Source organism: Psammomys obesus, unplaced genomic scaffold, assembly GCF_907164565.1.
Source record: "Psammomys obesus unplaced genomic scaffold, mPsaObe1.curated_primary_1811, whole genome shotgun sequence".
Classification (NCBI taxonomy): domain Eukaryota; kingdom Metazoa; phylum Chordata; class Mammalia; order Rodentia; family Muridae; genus Psammomys; species Psammomys obesus.
Window position 1 is genome coordinate 10,419,298 of NW_026596131.1, and position 19,402 is coordinate 10,438,699.

The 19,402-nt window shown below is 48.6% G+C and overlaps 1 protein-coding gene across 1 annotated transcript in view; it reads right to left on the reverse strand.

The window, feature by feature from the left end:
• Nucleotides 1-4,442: 4,442 nt before the first annotated feature.
• LOC129665770 (CMRF-35-like molecule 4) overlaps nucleotides 4,443-19,402 on the reverse strand; it is a 27,949-nt gene continuing 12,989 nt past the window's right edge. The window contains exons 2-5 of the mRNA XM_055592618.1: nucleotides 8,987-10,437; nucleotides 7,881-8,237; nucleotides 6,039-6,153; nucleotides 4,443-4,762 (exon numbers count right to left, since the gene is read on the reverse strand). Of these exons, the coding sequence (XP_055448593.1) occupies nucleotides 4,615-4,762; nucleotides 6,039-6,153; nucleotides 7,881-8,237; nucleotides 8,987-9,047 (681 nt within the window). The 5' untranslated portion in view covers nucleotides 9,048-10,437 and the 3' untranslated portion in view covers nucleotides 4,443-4,614. The remainder of the gene's footprint in view (nucleotides 4,763-6,038; nucleotides 6,154-7,880; nucleotides 8,238-8,986; nucleotides 10,438-19,402) is intronic.

Here is a 19,402-nt window from a genome sequence, read left to right on the forward strand (position 1 = left end):
TTTCTTTCTTTCTTTCTTTCTTTCTTTCTTTCTTTCTTTCTTTCTTTCTTTCTTTCTTTTTTTGGTTCAAACAGCTTTAAATACAAACATTCATTGCAGTGGGTCTTTGGTTCAAGGTTTCCGGTTTCTGAAACACCATAAATACTGGACCATTGCCGAGACTTGTCGATATCCTGCAGTTGTCCAGAGTCAGGGTGATGTTCTGGCCAGCCAGGGTGTCCAGAAGACAAGTTTTGGGGGAGCTCCTGGCTGTGGCACACCTCCCCCTGTGGCTCACTGGCTCGACCTTTGTGCTTGCAGCCTGTGCAGCACCTTGCCCTGCACCCTCTGTCTCCTCAGCGGCTCATGCTGTGGGCACACTGGCTGCCTAGGGCGTTACTGGAGACAGTAACGCCATGTTTCCTAGGGAGCTCCAGGACACGGCACACCACCCTGTCCTTGATGCCAGCCGCTACTGCCCAGCACTTTCCATCTCCCAGCAGGGCAAGCAGCATGGGCTGCAGCCAAGGTGGCTCCGTGCTGGAGGCTGGCAGCTTTACTTTTGGTTCAAGGTTTCTGGTTCCTGAAGCACCACGAATTCTGGACCATTGCCGATATCCTATAAGTATGTCCTTCTCTGCTAAGCTCGGCTCTGTTCTGCCAGCTTTCTTTCCAACTTTGTGATTCTACTTTTTTTTTTTAACATTTCTTTTTTTTTTTATAATTTTATTTTTTTCTGGGGGCCAGGCCTTCACAGTAAAGCTGATCCATCTCACCAACACTTAAAAGACATTTTCAAAGTTCCCAAATAATTCGTGTTACACTCCATGTTCATTGATAAGGAAGTTATTTTAAATATACATTTGATGCACTGTGCTGCCTAGTTTTTATGTCCATTTGACCCAAGTTACAGTCATCTGAGAAAAGGGAACCTCGGTTGAGAAATGCCCCCATGCCAGGCATAGTTGCACACCTTTAATGCCAGCACTAGGGAGGCAGAGACAGGTGGATCTCTGTCAGTCCCAGGAAAAGCCACCAGGACTACAGAGAGAGACTCTGTCAAAAGAAGAAAGAAAGAAAGAAAGAAAGAAAGAAAGAAAGAAAGAAAGAAAGAGAAAGAGAGAGAGAAAGAAGGAAGAAAGAGAGAGAGAAAGAAGGAAGAAAGAGAAAGGAAAAAAAAGAAAAGATGCCTCCTTCAGATATAAAGGGCATTTTCTTTGTTAGTGATTGATGGGGGAGGGTCCAGCCTACTGTAGGTGGGGTCACTCCTGGGCTGGTGGTCCTGGGTTCTGTGAGAAAGCAGGCTGAGCAAGCCATGATGAGCAAGCCAGCATGCAGCACCCCTCCAGGACCTCTGCGTCATCTCCTGACTTCAGGTTCCTGCCATGCTTGAGTTCCTGTTGTGACTACTTTTGATGATGAACTGTGCTATGGAAGATAAAGCAAAATAATTTTTTTCCCAAGTTGCTTTTGGTTGTGGTGTTTCATCGCAGCAGTTGAAACCCCCAACTGAGATATGTACTCAAACTCAAAGTCCCAGCATAGACCTTTCAGAAACTTTTCTTTCTCTTTTTAAAGTTTTACTTTACATGGATGAGTGTTTTGTTTGTCTGTCTGTCTGTCTGTCTGTGCACTATATAAATGCAGTGCCTATGGAGGTCAGAAGGAGGTGTTGGATCCCTTGAGCTGCGTTGTGAGACACCCACTGTAAGTACCAAGAACTGAACTCAGTTTCTCTGTAAGAGCAGCTAGTGCTCTAACCATTGGGCTGCCTCTCTAACCCATATTTGATTTTCTTTTTAGGAACTTTGTTAAAGTTATTTTTATAAAACTGTGTTTGTTCTCAGTTTTTATTTTAACCCGGCTATCACAGAGATAATTAAGATTCTTTTATATTTGTTTAATACTAAGCATCACAACACAATAACTGAGCAGTTATTACTCTATTCTTAACCCTCTGATCTAATCTGTTTTCCTCCCAGTGTACATTCCATAGATACTTGCACTTTATAGATTTTCTGCTCCAGCTCCATCTCGGCTGATATCTCTTAGACCTCTGCCATGATTGAATCTCCTTCCTCCTCCTTCTCCACCACCTCCTCCTCTGGCTGGCAGGAAGTCCAGTCCTAGTCTCTCCCCTGCTCAGTAATTGGCTGTAAGCTGCTTTATTGGCTTAGGAGGAAACAATTGGGGAGCAGTGTTTACACGGCACTGAGACAGGAGCTTCTCAGAACAAAAGTTACAACTAGACATGGGCGTTACAGAAAAGAGCATTTGAATTACACAATAACCTTACGCCTACAGAACCTGACTGGCTCTTCACATCTTGATAAGATGTGAATAGAAGAGGACCTGGCCAGTGTTTATGAAGACTTCCTGATACCCAAGAAGAGAGATATGACACCAAGACTTGAAACTAAAGCTCTGGCAAGGAAACCACAGTTAATTAGTGTGAGCCAAACTGGTTCAGTGAAGGTATCTGTGCAAGTCTGATGACCTAAATTCAGTTCTCAGAATTCACATGAAGGTGGAAGGAGAGAATTTATTTCACAAAGATCTTCACTGACTGCCAAATGTGTGCTGTGGCATGCATGCATGGACACACATCAGAAGCATATTCAGTGGTAATAAATAAAAACGTAAGGAGTTAAAAATAAAAATCTTTACAGGAAAACAATTTGATTTTTAGGGGATCACCTCTTATTCTTGTTGTTACTAGTCTCCTCTTCTTTATCTTCTTCTTATATTGTTTGTTTTTTGGAAAAATTTTATTTGCTTATTTTTATGTGCATGGGTGTTTGTGTGCCTTCGGGCGTGTCTTTGTACCATGGCAGTGCTCACAGAGGCCAGAAGAGGGAGTTGGGTCCACTGGAAATGGAGTTGCAGAAGGTTGTGAGCTGCCTGATGGGAGCTGGGACTCCAAGGAGGAGCAGCCAGTGCTCGGAACTGCTGAGTCAGCTCTTCGGCTCCTACTTGGTTTTTGAGACAGGGTCTTAATGTAGCCTAAGACGACCGGGATCTTACTATGTAGCTGAGAGTGAAACTGCGGATTCCCCTGCCTGTACCTCTCAAGTGCTGGGATTATAGTCATGTGCTTGTCTTGGTATAAATATTTTCTTAAGTGAGAGGCAAAAGGCACCATCTGAAAAGGAAATATCGACTATGTTACATTATAATTAAAAGCCATTTATTAAAAGATCTCTCTCTATATGTGTATATGTGTGTGTGTGGAGATATATATATTTGACATATATGGCAGTCTGTGGAGGTAGTTGCGTCCATAAAGTGCTTGCTGTGCTCACATGAGGACTTGAGTTGAAGCTGCAGAAGCCACATAAAAAACAGGTCTTGGTGATGTGTGCTTGTGATCGCAGCCGGCCATCTTGTGTTTTAGTTCATAACAAAAGCAGGGTGGGACAGGGTGGAAGAGAAGGAGGAGAAGGGGAGAAGGGAGAAGAAAAGGAAAAAGAGGCTCAAAAGTATTTATCTGCGGAAGGGAAAAACATGTATCAGCATACTTACACAGCCAGCCAAGGACAACACCCAGTGAGATGCATGTTAGAGCTTAGCACATCAGTTGCGTGGATCTCAGAGACACAAGGTCAAATGAGCAAACCATAAGACTTAGAGATGAAGAATGCATGCTGGACAGGGTAGCATATGCCTCCCATCCCAGAACTAGGGAGGCAGAGACAGGAGGATCAGACTAGCATGGGCTATATAGTGAGACCCTGCCAACTGCAGAAGAAGGAAGAAAGGAGAAAAGCGGAGAAATAGATACAGATGGAGACAACGAGATAGACAGACAGACAGACAGACGGGGGCTGGAGTGTGTCTCCGTGACAAAGTGCTTGTTCTGTATGTCAGAGTTTGGGTTTCCTCTGAACGCTGGGCGGGGGGGGGGGTGTGTAACACTGTTTCTGGCATGGTGGTGCAGGTGAATTTCTATGAGTTCAAAGCTAGTCTAGTCTATATAGTAAATTCTAGGCTAGATCCTATGTAAAAAAAAAAAAAAAAAAAAAGAGTATAACTGTTTAACAATCAGAAGCAGAGAAGCTAAACAATATTGCCCTTGGCAAACCCACGTGCATGTATGTGGCAAAACCTTATGGCAAGCAGATAAAAAACCAACAGGTTCAGGTTGTCACCAAGGAGGGTGGAAGCAGGAATGTGACCTCAGAGAGGAGGAGTATAGATCTCGTTCTGTTACTGAATCTGGAGACGGGCACGGTGCCGAGAGTGTATCGGACATGTTGTCAAGCTGCCTTCTAGTATCTACATCCACACCCTTTAATTAGGGCTGCCCTCAGCCCTGGTCGGCATAGAACATGAAGGGGTGTAGGGAGCACAGGCCTGAGGGGGTGGAGGTGGGGGGGGGTGGAGGTGGGGGGGTGGAGGTGGACATGATAGAGTTAGGTTGTACACATAGGTAAAATTATCAAACAATAAGTAAAGACATCCTATTAACATTCTATTAAACCATGTATGTATTGATTGGGCACATTCTTTTATGTGTCTGATGCAGCACAAAGAATCTTCTACAAATCTCAGAGTATTCTCAGAAACAGATTTACTGGTTGTCTTCAGCCACCTGAGGAGCCGAGTCCAGGGACAGGGCCTCGATGTCAACAGACGTCACTGATTCTCATAATCAGGCCAAGGCGTCTTCTCCCCAGAGCACCTCTGAGGCCTGTTCACCCAGAGGACGGCACTGAGCATGCTCAGAAGCAGGGGCAACTCCAGAAAAACCAGAAGGTAGAAGTAGAGGCTGCTCAGAAGAGACCTGTGGGGGACATGTCGCAATAAGCTCCTTTCCCAGAAGGTGGCGCTAGTGCCCTGAGTTACGGGCCTGTCTCTTTTACCCAGGTCTGTGTCCACCGAGATCTGTGCGGGGACAAGGACAAGGCATTCCTACCTGAATGACCAGTGTGGCTGATAGAAATCCCAAGAAGAAGCCTTGAACTAGGGGCCTGGCCAGCAATCTCCAGACCAACTCCTTGGACCCCTTCCCCTATGGCCTCTAAGCAGGCAGGCACTGCCTCCCCCAACCCCAAGCCACCCCCACCCCAACTCTTCTTGTTTCCTCCTGGGTGGCTGCTGTCTGTCTGTCTATTTATATTACAGAGCCCAATGTGTATTTATTTGTTTGTTTGTTAGTTTGTTTTATGTAGCCCTGGCTGTCCTGGAACTCATTATGTAGACCAGGACGGCCTTGAACTCACAGAGCTCCACTTGCCTCTGCCTCCCAAGTACTGGCATTAAAGGCTTGTGCCACTACACCCAGTGGCTTACTTATTTTAATTAGTTAGTTAATTAATTTAGTGCTGTGTGTACATGTGTGTTCACGTGTATGTATTTAGGTGCTCATGTGTGTGCATGAACATGGAGGCCAGAGAATAATGTTGGTCATTTCCTCAAGAGTCATCACTTTGTGTTTGTTTTGAGACAGGTCTCGCTGTGTAGTGCTGGCTAGAATGGAATTCTCTATGTAGTCCAGGCTGGACTTAAACTTACAGAGATCGGCCTGCCTTGTCTCCCAAGTGCTGGGACTAAGGGCATGTGCCTTAGTCTAAAGGCCTGGCCCATGTCTTTTGTTTTCTGACAGGATCTCTCACTGGCTTGTAGCTTGCCAAATAGCCTAGTTGGCCAGTGAGGCTCAGGGACCCTCCTGTCTCCACCTCGACAGCACTGGTATTCCAAGTGTGTGCCACCACGCCTGACTATTCATGTAGGTGATGTGGCTCGATCTCAGAACCTTGTTCTTGCTAGGCAGCCCTTTGCCAGCAGAGCCATCTCCCCAGAGCTGTTTCTCCACGCTCTGGATGTGTTTATGTAGTAACCACTTGGCAGGAAACCACCTCCGTCTCAGCAGGTCTGTGTCTGGGTGTCTGTGCTGTGTCCCAGTCTTTAGAGAAGCTGCTGGCACTCACAAGACCCTCCAGGTCAGTGTGAGATTGGGAGGGTCTCTCAGGAGGGAGATACAAACCCCCTCTACTTCCCCTGTCTCAGCATTACTCTACTTCCCCAATTCAGAGGCCTCAAGCATGTCGGTTACTCACCGAGGCTGTAGGCTGGGATGAGGAGTTGTGTCTTCTGTGGTCACGCTGGGCTGGGTGTGCCCTGGTGAGGATGTGGAAGACGCCATGGTAGTTTCGCTGTTCCCAGGGCTAGAGACTGTGATTGGAGCGAAGGACGGAAACACAAGACAGTTCCGATGACTTCCACTCCATCTCCTACCCACTGAAACCTGTCCCTCTGCCTCACACAGGTCCCCAGGGCCATGCTGGACAGCTGTCTGTCAGCCTATAAGCCCCACGGCCACACCAAGGTCTGGTTGGTGCGCTGGGTGGCACTTTCAGACAAGAGGCCAGTCTTCTCATAGAGGAGAGTTTAAGTGTCAGTGACAAGACACTTGGTACCGGGTCCCAGCCTCAGTCACACCTGTTGTCTCCTTGTTTCCCATCCCTCTGGGGACAAACTCAGAGTGGTGGGACTTGTGTTTGCCTGTCCCACTCATTCCCACACGGTCAGTCAGACAGGCCAAGGGGCAGTCTTCACTGAGGAATGACCAGATGGAAAGTTCTAGAGAGGCGGATGCTTGAAGGACCTTGCCGAGAGGGGCCTCTACTGCAGAGAACTAGTGGCACCCATGGGATTTTAGTTTCCACTCTCTAGTATGAGCCCACAGAGGGTGTTGGAGGGAAACTTGTTTGAGGGGGAAACCAAAACGGAGAACCAGGAACCGGAAGCTGGGTGTGGTGGTGTATGCTTGTAACCCCAGAGCTGGAGAGGCAGAGACAAGAAGATCAGGCGTTCGCAACCGTGCAGTGAGTTTGTGGCCAACCTGGGCTACACAAGATCCTCTCTCAAAAAGGGGGAAAAGCCCTGGGGGTATCAGTGAGGCTCATCTTCCTCCTTCAGCCCCTGGTGCCACCCCAGCCCTTACAGAGATGCATGGATTTGGGTTCTGTGCAGGGGAGGGTCCATTAAGGGAGAATGAACTGGAGACATGGAGAATGTTGGGGAATCAAAGTAGCTGAGAGCCCATCTTCCATCCTGCTTGACCCTCTGCCCAGGGAAGGGACAGGGACTTTGGGGAGATTCTCTGAAATTTCTCCTGAAGTAAATGGTTTCTGGGAAAGGGAGAAACAGGGGAACTTGGAGAGGTTGAGTGGGTTCCTCAGGGCACAGAGGAGCTGGACATGCTCTCTAGGCTCCTCCCTGTGTCTCTGGGCCTTCAAAAGGCCCAGAACCAGGGGTGAAGCTGCTGCCTCAAGAACCTCCAAGGAAGGAAAGTGTTGGCTAAGTCTGAGGTCAGAGCAGCCTTTGACAGAGGGGAGCAGATGCGCAGGGGTACTCTTCCCACATGGAAAATGGGGACAAGACCATCTAAGACCTGGGAGAGAGGGCTTGTGTCCTATCAAGACAGGAGGTCACAAAGAGTCAGCAATTCAGGGCCTGTCTATAGAAAGGTTCAGGCCTTATGCTGTCACATGGACCACACAGAGAAACTCCAACAGGGGCTGGCGGGGTGGCTCAGTGGGTAAAGGCCCTTGCTTGTCAAGCCTGATGGCCCAAGTGTGAGCCTCAGGACCCACTCGGTGGAAATAGAAAACCAACTCCCAGAAGTTCTCTGACTTACACACACCGTGGGCAAGCGCCTAGAAACAAACAAACAAACAAACAAACAAACAAAAGGAGTTTCTAAGGACACAGGTCCCTGTTGTGCCTGTGTGTGCATGCACGTACATGTACTGGTGTACGTGTCCAATGGCACACGTGGACTCACACTCCCTGTGCCCTGATTCACCAAGCTCTTCAGGCTACTGGACATGGCTTCCTTCCTTCACGAGGGAACGACAAGCCTGGACTCAGACTGCCCTAGAGTGAAGGAGACTTACCTGGGACCTCACTTGGGACCACGGACAACACAACCTTGAAGGAGTCATCAATCCCTAAGAAACCACCGGTAAACGGTATATCCACCCTACACATGTAGGTGCCTGCATCCTCCAGGGTGAGGTTCTCCAAGGTCACTGTGAAGGTGAGGTTGTCTGGATGGTCTCTGATGGACACTCGGCCGTTCCTAGCTTCTTCTGAACCTTTGGTCTTGACAATATCGTCACATAGTGGCACATGTGACCCTCTGCACCAGTATTTGTTATGAGTCTTGTATTTCTCCTCATACTGACACTGCACACTCAGCGACTCCCCCACAGTGCCTGTCACGGTGCTGGGGCCACACAGAGGGACACAGCCTGGAAAACACAAGCTCCAATGTTGCACCCTCACAGATGGATGGGGGTCAGATCTTAGAAAGCCCTGTGGTCTGGAGGAAACAGTGAGAAAGGAGACAGGCTCTGTCAGACCCAGGAGTCAGGACTGAGGTGAGCACCTCTGTTGTTCAGGAGTGGGGGCAGGGCGAGGTCTTGTTCCTGGAGCAAGGAAGGGCCCAGGAGGGAACAACATTGTGTGTGTGTGTGTGTGAGAGAGAGAGAGAGAGAGAGAGAGAAGAGGAGGGAGAGAGGGAGAAAAGAGAGTCAGAGAGAGAGAGAGAGAGAGAGGGAGAGAGGGAGAAAGAAAGGGAGACTTTGCCTATGTACATATATGTGTATGTCTTTGTGGGTGGGACATATGCCTCTCTGGGATTGAATGCTTGTGTGTGTTTAGTATGCACAGGTGATACATGCGTATACACTATAGAGATTACATGCTTATGGCAATGACGGTCACAGGTAACCCACCTGGTGGGTCCTGACCCTGTCTCAGCTGTGGTACACACGACTGTACTGTGCACAGAAGCCTGGCAGCACCTGCGATACAGATGCTGACAACTCCTGGGCCCCGCCCCCGCCCCCGCCCCCGCCCCAAGCCCATCCTTCTGCCTTCTCTCTAGGCCCCACCTGCCTCTGCTGGCCGATGTCCCACCTCCCATCTCCGGGTCATGCCTACAGCAGGACTTCCCTTTCAAAGCTTTAAACCCTTCTAGCTCCTGCCCCCTGCTCACCTGGGACCAGCAAGAGGAGCAGAACCGAAGGCAGCCACATTCTCATCACTCTTGGGATCATTTCTTCAGCTCAGATGTCATCTGTACCTACACCAAGCCCAAGAGGGAAGGGGCTGTCTCCTAGAACCTAGAATGTCTACTTGCCTAGTTCTTCTTTCTGTCATCTGCTTCCTGGTTGGTCTCTGGCTCCCATGTGAGGCTCCCGGTGAACAGATGCAGGAAGGGCTCTGACGATGCTCCCGACCTCAGAGGCTTTGGTTTCTATCATGCCCAGTAAGTGGTTACATCCACGGCTCTGGATTGAGGATGTCAGCTTTGCCCTAGCCCTCAGGTGAGGTCTTCGCCTCCTTCCCACTCCTGCAGAGTCCTGGAGAGCACTTTCTTTTTTGGCTGCCCACCCCCTGTGACATGCCACTTCCTGAGTGGACTTGATGGCTGTCCTACTTCTCCTGTTCTATCTCTATGACCACAGAGAAACCATTTTCTACCAAAATTCTGCCTCGCCTTCCACAGAGTGCTCTTAGTCCATGGGGTCTCTAGCACTATTACCGCTCCACACTGCTGGTCAAGCTAATGCTGTGATCCTGGTCCCTTAATCAGAGTTCATCTGGATGCTGAGTCCCCACAAAGGGTACAGACGGCAGGTCACAGCTATCTCTCTCTCTTCCATCATATTCTCCAGCCCAGGCTAGCCTCTATTTAGCTTAGGATGACCTTGAACTTGATTCTCCTGCCTCTACTCCCCGAGTCCAGGTATTTTAGGTGTGTGCCACCACATTTATGCTGTGCTCAGGTTTGATGCCTAGGCTTCATGCATGCCAGGCAAGCACTCTACCAAGATACATGCTCAGCCTTGTTTATTTGAAAAAGCATCTCACTCTCAACCCAGGCTGGGCTGGAATGCACTATTTAGCTCAAGCTAACTTTGAACTCACTGAAATCCTTTATCCCTTGAGTGCTGGGAGCATAGACTGAGCCACTATATGGGACAGCTCTGTCCTCTGTGTCTCCTGGCCCCATGTCTAGACATGGACTTGTTGTCATTATTTTGGGTAGGTGTTGGGTGGCAGAATGGAAGAATGACCTCGGATCTCTCCTTTCTGATGACTCAGTTACTCCCCGCTGTTCATTCATTTCCCGCTAATAGTGGGGGAAAAGGAAAGAATGACTCCTGGAGCCAGCGCTACATCTGACCACAGAGCCGCCTGCATCCCTCTGATCTACGCCACTATCTGGAGGCTGTGGTGACATTTTTGGGGGACGTTTGCACCTGCTGATCCCTGGCTTGGGACTCTCCTCTGGGTATCCACACTTAACTCCACTCACTTCCGGTCCCTATTAACATACGGAGCCGACATTCTCTCACTGTATCCTTTTGTCCATTTCTTGCCTCTTGTACACCTTCAGGATGTCTGTCTGCATTCCGTCTGTGTCCACTGTCGCTTTATGCTCTACAGAATATCAGATCAATGAGAGAGAGAGAAAAAATGCTCTGTGTATTCATTGCAAGATTCCAAGGCCATGGTCAGTGCTTCTGTCTTAGCCATTATTCTATTGCTGTGAAGAGACGCGATGACCACAACTCATAGAAGAGAAAGCATTCAATTGGAGGCTTGCTTACATTACTCAGATTCAGAGACTTAGTTCCATTATTATCATGGCAGAGAGCATGTTGGCAAGTGTGGCGGGCACGGTCCTAAAGACGTAGCTGAGAGCTATGTTCTGATTTTCAAGCAGAGAGAGAGAGAGAGAGAGAGAGAGAGATGGCAGGGGCTGGTGCGAGCTTTTTAAAACCTCTACGCCCACTTACACAGTAATGCACTTCCTCCAAAAGACCAACCCCCCTAATCCTTCTAAACCTAGTGATAAGGCAGGCAAATATATGGGCCTATGGGGGGGGGTGGGGTCATTCTTATTCCAACCACCACAGTATCTCACTGTGTCCTAACAGCATAAGTGTGTGGGAGATTCAGAATCAACACACCCATGCCTGTGGACATCTGCTAAGCAGTGGGATTCTCAGAGGCTTTGGTGCTGGAAAATTCCTCATGACACCCTGGTAGCTGAAGAAGATGGACACTGGGCTAAAGGCTCTCTTTGCACAAGCAGGTGAGAGCTAGCTCTAAGAAGCACAGTCTGAGTGAAAGGACCAAATGGCTTATTCTGGACTTGCAACTCATTTCAATCTTGAACCAGGTCAAAATGTCGTAGGCCTGGGAAGAATGTGTCAGGGCCCTAGGAGGAAGGAGCATCGGTCAGAACTAACCCTAACTTCCCCATGCTTCCCCAGAGGAAGGAACCACAGTACTAGCATACTGCTGCCTGAAGAAAGGAAGAGTCAGACTTTGGGGGATTCGAAATACTGTTCTGAATTAAGAGGTGCAACCGCATGTGGTCCCATGAGCTGAGCAGTGGCTAATGGAAATCAGTGAATGTGGAGTTCAGACTCAGGTCTGTCCTATAGACGCGACCTTTGACCTCTGTCATTTCCTTACTACAGGACTTGACTCAACAGAGCACGTGATTCATAGCTGAACTCAGCAAACAGGTCAGTCCTTACACTCTGACACAGACTAGAGGAATGAGGTAATGGGGAGTCACGTTCAAGGTGGAGTCACAGAACCTCCTCAAGTGGCAAATCAGTGGACCCAACACAACACAATGCCACATTCCCTTTGGGCTAAAGACTTGCGTGAGGACAAGGGCTCAGAAACTTTGGTGATAATCCAAGCAGACCTCATGCTGATGTTTAGTCACTCTGAAGGAGCTGTACTGGTCAGGTGAGCTTTGGGGAGATAAGGAAAACACACACACACACACACACACACACACACACAGATATAGAATTATAAAGAAATTGATAAACAAATTGTTGTAACGGGAAGAAGTCCTACATAGGATCTGGGCTACTTCCTGTGGCCTCTTATGGCCACATAGAAGCCCTAAGACCAGGGAGCCTGGTGTCTCAGAGACCTCTGTGGAGGCTGGAGAGATGGCTCAGTAGGTAAAGTGCTTGCAGAGCAACTGTGGTGACTAGAGTTCAGATCTCCAGACGCCATGTAAAGCTGGGTGCTGTAGCATGCGTCTGTAATCTCCATGCTCCTAGGGTGAGATTCTCCTAGGGGAGAATCCGGGGGAGCTCATGGGCCAGCCGGCCCGATGTCTGCAGTAGAGAACAAGAGAAGCCCTGTTTCAAATAAGGTGAAAGGTGAGGACTGACACGTGAGGCTGTCCTCTGACCTCCACATGTGCTCAGTGGCATGTGTGTGTCCCACAGCACGTGTGCCCCTCCATGAGCACAAACATGAAAACAACAACAACAAACCCAAACCCCTCCTTGGCAAGAAGATGATCCCTCAGGCCCAGAGCAGGGAAGTCTTTCATAGAAGGAAGTCTGCCTGGGGTGCTCTTCTCTCAGAGAGGATGGGAAGAGGTCCAGGTGGGACTTGGGGCCCCTTCAGAGAGGACGTGGCCTTCATCAGGGTAGGGAAGCATGAAGAACTCAAGCCTGGGTTCTTGCCACCCATCAGCTGGAAATGCCGGCTCCTGGCACTGTCAGGGTAGGACTCACACAGGGTCTGAAGGACGGAGTTGTCCCTGATCTTTTGCACAGTGAGACACACACAGCAAAACACACACTGTTCATTTCCAGCCGCTGGGCCCTTATCCTCTCTCATCTGTTTCATGTCTTTGTCCAGGGCTGTGAAGGTCTTTGTCCTTATGGTCCCCTTCCAAATCCACTTTTATGACTCCTGCACCACAACCACATGTGCCTGTGTCCTTGGTGATGAAACCCTCTTGAGTTCATTGTGAAGGGCCGGTTCATGGGAAAACTCTGATGGATGCTTGGCCAGTCTCCTCTTCGCATCTTGGACCTTATTAATCCTCCAGGCCGGTGAACACGATGGTAGACCCAGCTCTATTTGTCATGTCTTCTATTCCTCTTCCTACAGACACTGTGTGCCCAGGAGTTTCCCCATGGGATCTTGCACAGTGCTGGGACAGAGCAGAATGAAGAACCCTGGGAAACAGGAGTCCCACTCTGGCCTCACAGATGACCCAGGCTTGAAGAGGCTTCCTGGGGGCAAGTCCGGAAGAAACCTCCATTTTAGAGGAGGCCCAGCAGGAACACTGCCTTCGCCAGACCCAGAGGGGTAAGTAAGCAAGGGGACAGGGAGAGGTGTCCAGGGAAACAGGGCAGACCCGGGGCAGGGTGGCTCAGTGCTGTATATGTGATTGTGTGTATGTTTCTGCATAGGTGCCTTGGGTGGGGTGTGTGCCTAAGTGATTGTGTGTGTACGTGTGTAACCACAATAATTCATATTGTACTGTTACAAACCTGACTGTCACAATCACCCCTATTAACGTACCCTGACGCTGTTCCAGATACAGGACCACTGACAAGGTCTGTGTGTGGTAGGTATATCGGTGTAAAGTGTGGTGTACATACACACATCTGATTTGTGTAGTATGCATCATGTATGTATCGCGTGTGGCATGTGTACTATGCAGTTATATGAGATAGGGTGCACACACATGTTATGTGTGTGCTGTATATGTATCACATGCGGTGTGAGCACTGTACACTGCACGCATGTGTTATAGCATCCTATGTGTGGTACAGACATGTGTGTGGCATGTGTAGCACATTTGAGGAATGTTCACATGCATCTGGTATGGCCTACACATGGCAAAGGTGCGCCTGTGTGATAAGCCATGCCTCCCGTTTGTCGGGAAGAGTTTACAGTTGCAATGATGGATGTGCCCTGGGCAGCCATGCCCTTTCTGTATAGCTCTAGGCCAGCAATAGGCCAGCCTGCTTCAGCTGAGTTCCCAAAGTGTGGGCCCAGGCTGGCCCTGGCTCTGGGAGCCTTGTTCTCTTGACAGAGTTCAGGAGTGAGGGTTACTCGGTGACCCCAGAAATGCATCCTCAACACCCCATCCCAAACTGCCTGCAGACACAGGCTTGGGTTCATCAGCTTTTCATGACAGTTGCTGCCAAAGCAAAACCCCCAGCTCTAGACTGTTGCAACCACACAAGTTTATTTCTCACTCTTGGAAAAAGTGAGTCAGCTGACTCCCAACCCCTTGCCCAGGCTGAAGACGTCTCCTGTCCACTGTGGGTGGCAGGAAACCACATGCTGGCTCCTAACAGTCTCAGCCATGGATGATAAACTCACATCATCATGGGGAGCGGCGTGGAAGTGACACCATTTTCTGCAATAAACCGCAGCCCTGGTGATTCAGTGAACCTGAGCATGACCTCAGGGACCTCAACAGCAGGAGGGTTAGACTGAGCTCAAGCGTATTTATGGAAAAGTGCTGGGGGTCATTTGCCTTTGGGGGGGGGTAAGCAATGTGGCCATCGTGCTGGCTCCTGGAGAAAAGCATGTCTGCCAGACAGATCCTGGAGCTGTGGACCACAGAGGTAAGAGGGACAGTGGTGGAGGTGGGGTGACAGATTCTACGTGAGGCTGATGGAACACTGTCCAAGTTAATTCAGTCACAGCCATCAATATCATAGCTCTTTCTCTTATTCCTTTAGACTTCATGACATTTCCCCAAAGAAATAGCTTTGGTTTTATTTGTCACAGGTGTTTGATTTTCTGTTTTTGATCAATTAATTAAAAAAAAATGGTTCAGTCTCTTTGTTATCCCAGGCTGGTTTCCAACCCTTGATCCTCCTGGCCCAGCCGCCCAAGTGCTAGGGTTAGGATATATGCCACCACATATGGCTATTATTGTTAGTTTTTGGCTCTCTCAGACAGGTTCCTACCATGTAACTCAGCTAGACTGAACCACTCTGCGTAAGTCAAGCTGGTCTTGAACTTGTGGCCATCCTCCTGTGTCCACCTCCTGAATTAGGAAGGTTAGATATATGCACTTGGCTTGCTTGTTTGCTTTACAGTAATTGATTTCTGGGTCAGGGAAGACAGATCAGTAGGTAAAGTCCTTGAAAGTATGAGGAACTGAGTTCAATCCCCAGAGATCATGGTTTTAAAAAGAACCAACGCATGGGGGCACATGCGTGTAATCTCAGGGCTGAGGAGGCAGAGACAGGTAGACTCCTGAGGCCAGTCAGCCTGGGCAAGTCAGCCATGAGAGACCCTAAGTGCACAGTGCCCGAGGAAGGACACCCAGGCTCTCCATACTCAGGTGCTCGTGTGTCCCCAACACATGCATCTATGTCTTTATGTATGTCTGTACCACACCCCATATGAACACCCCCCCATGCACGCACGCACATGCGCGCGCGCACACACACACCACACACACACACAAACACACACACACACACACACACACAATTCCTGCTCTCTGGAACCCTTCTTCACCATCACCACAGCATTTACTCAAGGGTATCACCATGAAGTATCTATAACTGTTACTGAGCGGAAAGTACTGATCACAGTCAGAATCTCCTGTGTAGACAGCAGAGACAAGGAAGCCAACGTATAAAGAAGTAAATCAGACATTTGCGTAGAAGAGCTGGTCTTGACAAGAAGGATGGAGCCTCAGAGATTGGGCAAACCAAAGAAGAAAAATGGCAGAAAGATACTTGTTTTGCCTCTTCTTCCCCTTCCCTTCCTTCTCATCTTCCTCCTCTTCCTCACCTCCTCTTTGTCATCTTCTTCCTGGTCTTCTTGAGATAGGGTCTAGCTACGCATCCTTGGCTGACCTGAACCGCACTGGGAAACCCGTCTGCTCTCAAACATGGAGAGACCTTCCTGCCTTTCCCTCTCAAGTTCAGGATCACCACGCTAGGCATTTTTGCATCCTTCAAATTTAAGAATGAGGGTGTTAACCTGGACAGCACACCTGGAAGGAATTAGAAGGTGAAGAATGAGGCCATGAAGGTCAAGACCAGGCTAGTAATGCAGAACGACCTTGAGCTGCCGGCTGCTGCTCAGTTTGGAATATGAAGAGGCATGAAGCCAAGAATGCAAGCTGTCCCGTCTCCTTGCTTAGGCTACTGCTGCCTGGAAGGAGACACCGAAAATCAGGATTTGGAACTGGGTGAAGCAGGTGTTTATCCTGACACCCTGGGAAGGGGATCTGAAGGAATCTGGTGGCTTGCTGAAGCTGTTTCCCAGTTCCCAGAGTGAGCAGTAGAACAAAATGGGAGGCAGAGCGTGTCCACTAACCAGGGATTCTCTTAAAATCAGAGCTCACATTTTGTGTGTTCTTGATAGCTATAGTGAATGAAACTGCATTTGATAGCATGCTGACTTATTTGCATGTCCAGCAAAAGTCTGGTGAGGTCCATACTCTGTAAAGTCAGGGCTCCAGGCTTCTGCTGTCTTCCTGTTCTACGAACTCTCAAGAGTTGACTTCATCTACACATGTAAGATGGTCATTACTGCAGGGTCAGGGGGAGGTGGAATGTTGGGTAAGAGTATTCCCCAGGGGTGGGTCTGATTCACACTCACCCACACCTGTCTGGCCACAGAAACAAACAGAGCCACAGAAACACATATAGTTGCTATAGGGAAAAGAGGAAACTGAGAAGATAATGGATGGGTTTTTCTCATTCCTCTTGCCAAGTATCTACCCTGGAGTGAGAAGCATGAAATCTGAAAAGAGGAACCTTCAGATACTAGAAGAGGAAGTCTGTAGACACATCAAGTGCTGATCACTGCAACTCCCAGCCACTAACACACGCGGAAGGCGCCTAGTAGGGCATCTCTGGACCTGTGGCACTTCCTTGTGTCTCTTCAGCATCATCTGGTGTGACCAGGGCCTCTCCAAGGAACAGGATGGAGGTAGGTCCCTCTTAGGGAGTGAAGGCAGGTGTCGGGAGCAAAGGCCCACTCTGGGCTGGGTGACAGACTGAACAAATAGAGGAAAGACAGGATACAATACTTGGGGATACAATGTGACCATCCAGCCACCTCACAGCCCACCCTGTGTGATGTCAGCCTGTAAGACCTGGAGTCTCACTGCTCAGGATCTTGCCCTTCCCAGAAACTCTCACAGACCACAGCTCGATGCAAAAGCAAGAGGTTTTATTGCTATCGAGATAGGGTCACCCCTCCAAAGACAGGAGACGACCCCGAACATGCAAAGCACTGGGTTTTTATACCTGAAAATCAGATCACTTTTGCTTTATAGTTTACAGCTGGTTGTAGATGGTTCACAGCTGGTTGTTTCTCAGAACAGTTCACCCCGCCCTTCAAGAGCTCTCTGCACCTGGCTTCAATTCAAAGAATCACAGTTGTTTTTTCTCATTCCCAGGTGGTCCCTCAAGCCCTGGGCAGGTGCTCCTGGGTTGTATAAGAAAGCAGGCTAAGCAAGCCAGGGAGGGCAAGTCAGTGAGCAGCATTCCCCTATGGCCTCTGCTTCAGTTCCTGCCTCTAGATTCCTGCTGAGTTCCTTCAAAATGGACCATGACATAAAAGCCTCAGCCAAATAAAACTTTCCCTCCCAGAAAGCTGGTTTCAGGAAGTGTTTCATCATATCAACCCAAAACAGATGAGGACGGATGGATGGATGGATGGATGGATGGATGGATGGATGGATGAATAGGACAGACAGACAGACAAGCATATCTCGTCCTTTGACCAAAAGAGTGGCATTTTCCTATTTGTGAATGACCCAGTCTTTACCTCATAAATCAGCTTCAGCCTGTATCTTGGTCCCCTTCCCCATCATCCTCTCTATTGCTCACTATCTTTAGCCTCAAGAATATAAGCACCAGCTTCTCATTACAAGCTCTTTATCTTATTCCATTTCATCTCATCTCATCTCATCTTATCTTATCTTATCTTACCTTATTTTTAGTTCTTCACTACAAGGGTCTCACTATGAAGCTCTGGCTGTCCTGAAACTTGCTCTGTAAGCCAGGCTAACCTTGAGCTCATAGAGATCCACCTGCCTCTGCCTCCTGAGTGCTGAGATTAAAGGCTGTGCCTCTACCTCCCTGCGTATTTCATGTTTTTTAAAGAAGATTATTCTGCTGCCATTCTACAGCATTTTTTTTGTAGGTCCCAAGTGAAAAGCCATGTCCCCAGAGAGAACTCCATGATTACCCTTCATCACTATTCCCCTGTCTTGGGTCCTCCATTGAGCTTATCGCTAGTTTTTTATGTCCTTGTGACAGGATGTAAGCTCCATCAGGGCAGCCATTCTACCCTTTTGTTTATACCAGGGCAGGGCATTTAGTAGGTTCTTAATAAAAATATTTGTTGAATAGTAAATTGTGTGAAGTTTAGTGGCTTCACAGAATTCTGAGGGGGGGTGGAGACAATTGCTAATCTGTTCACCATGCCCTTTTCATTACTAACTGGTGTGGCCAATGGGATAAACGATGGAGAGTATGTGTCGCCATCAAAAACCATTCCGTGGGCTGGAGTGATGGCTTAGCGGTTAAGTGGCTGTTCTTCCAGAGGGTTTAATTCCCAGCACCCACATAGAGGCACACAGCTATCTTAGCTCCAGTTTCCAGGGACTCTGACACCTTTCTCTTGCCTCTGTGGGGCACTAGGTATGTTCATGGTACACAGACATGCATGCAGACAAAACAAAAACAAAAACAAAACAAACCCACACACATAAATTAAATAAATAAAACTTAAAAGAAGAAGGAGTGCTGCTCTTGCAGAGGACCTGAGTTCAGGTCTTAGCACCCCACCACCAGGTGGCTCACAACCGCCTGACCTGCACCTTTGCTGGATTCCATGGACACCTGCACTCACATGTGCAGATGCACATGCCCACGATTTAACACGGTAATAATAATAAAAACACATGCCAGGAACTGGAGAGATGGCTCAGCAGTTCAGGGCACCTGCTGCCCTTCCCCAGGACCAGGGCTGAGTCCCAGCATTTCGATAGCAGCTTACAGCTATCTGTGACTGCAGTTCCGGAACATCCTATGGCTTCTCCTGACCTCTGTGAGCAGCAGGCTAACATGCAGGGCACAGACAAACGGGCAGGCAACACACCCATATACATAAATAACAAAATATTTAATTACAAAAATAAACTCATCCCAGGGTCACCTGGAGGTCTCATAGCTGCAGTCTCAGCCCAGTGACGCGCTGGCCTGAGCCGGCTCCAGAATCTCAGCTTCCTTCCCGTCCCCCTATGCTTGGCACCAACTATTTATTCAGCATCTTTCTGAGCCCTGACCCGCTTCATCGTAAGGCTTGAAATTGGGAAGAAGTTGAATTTAACAAAAGGTAGAGGGAGGCTCCAAAAAGAAAGGGCAAGTCAGTGGGATGGCTCCCTGAGTAAACAAAATCCTGGCACCCTTAGTTCCCTGCCTGGAACCCAAGCAATGGTTGAAAGGCAGGAGCGACTTTATAAAATTGTTCTCCGACTCCTCCACACTTGTGCCATGGCGTATGCACACATACATATGTAAGTGTTCATGCACATGGTTACACACACACACACACCACACACACACACACA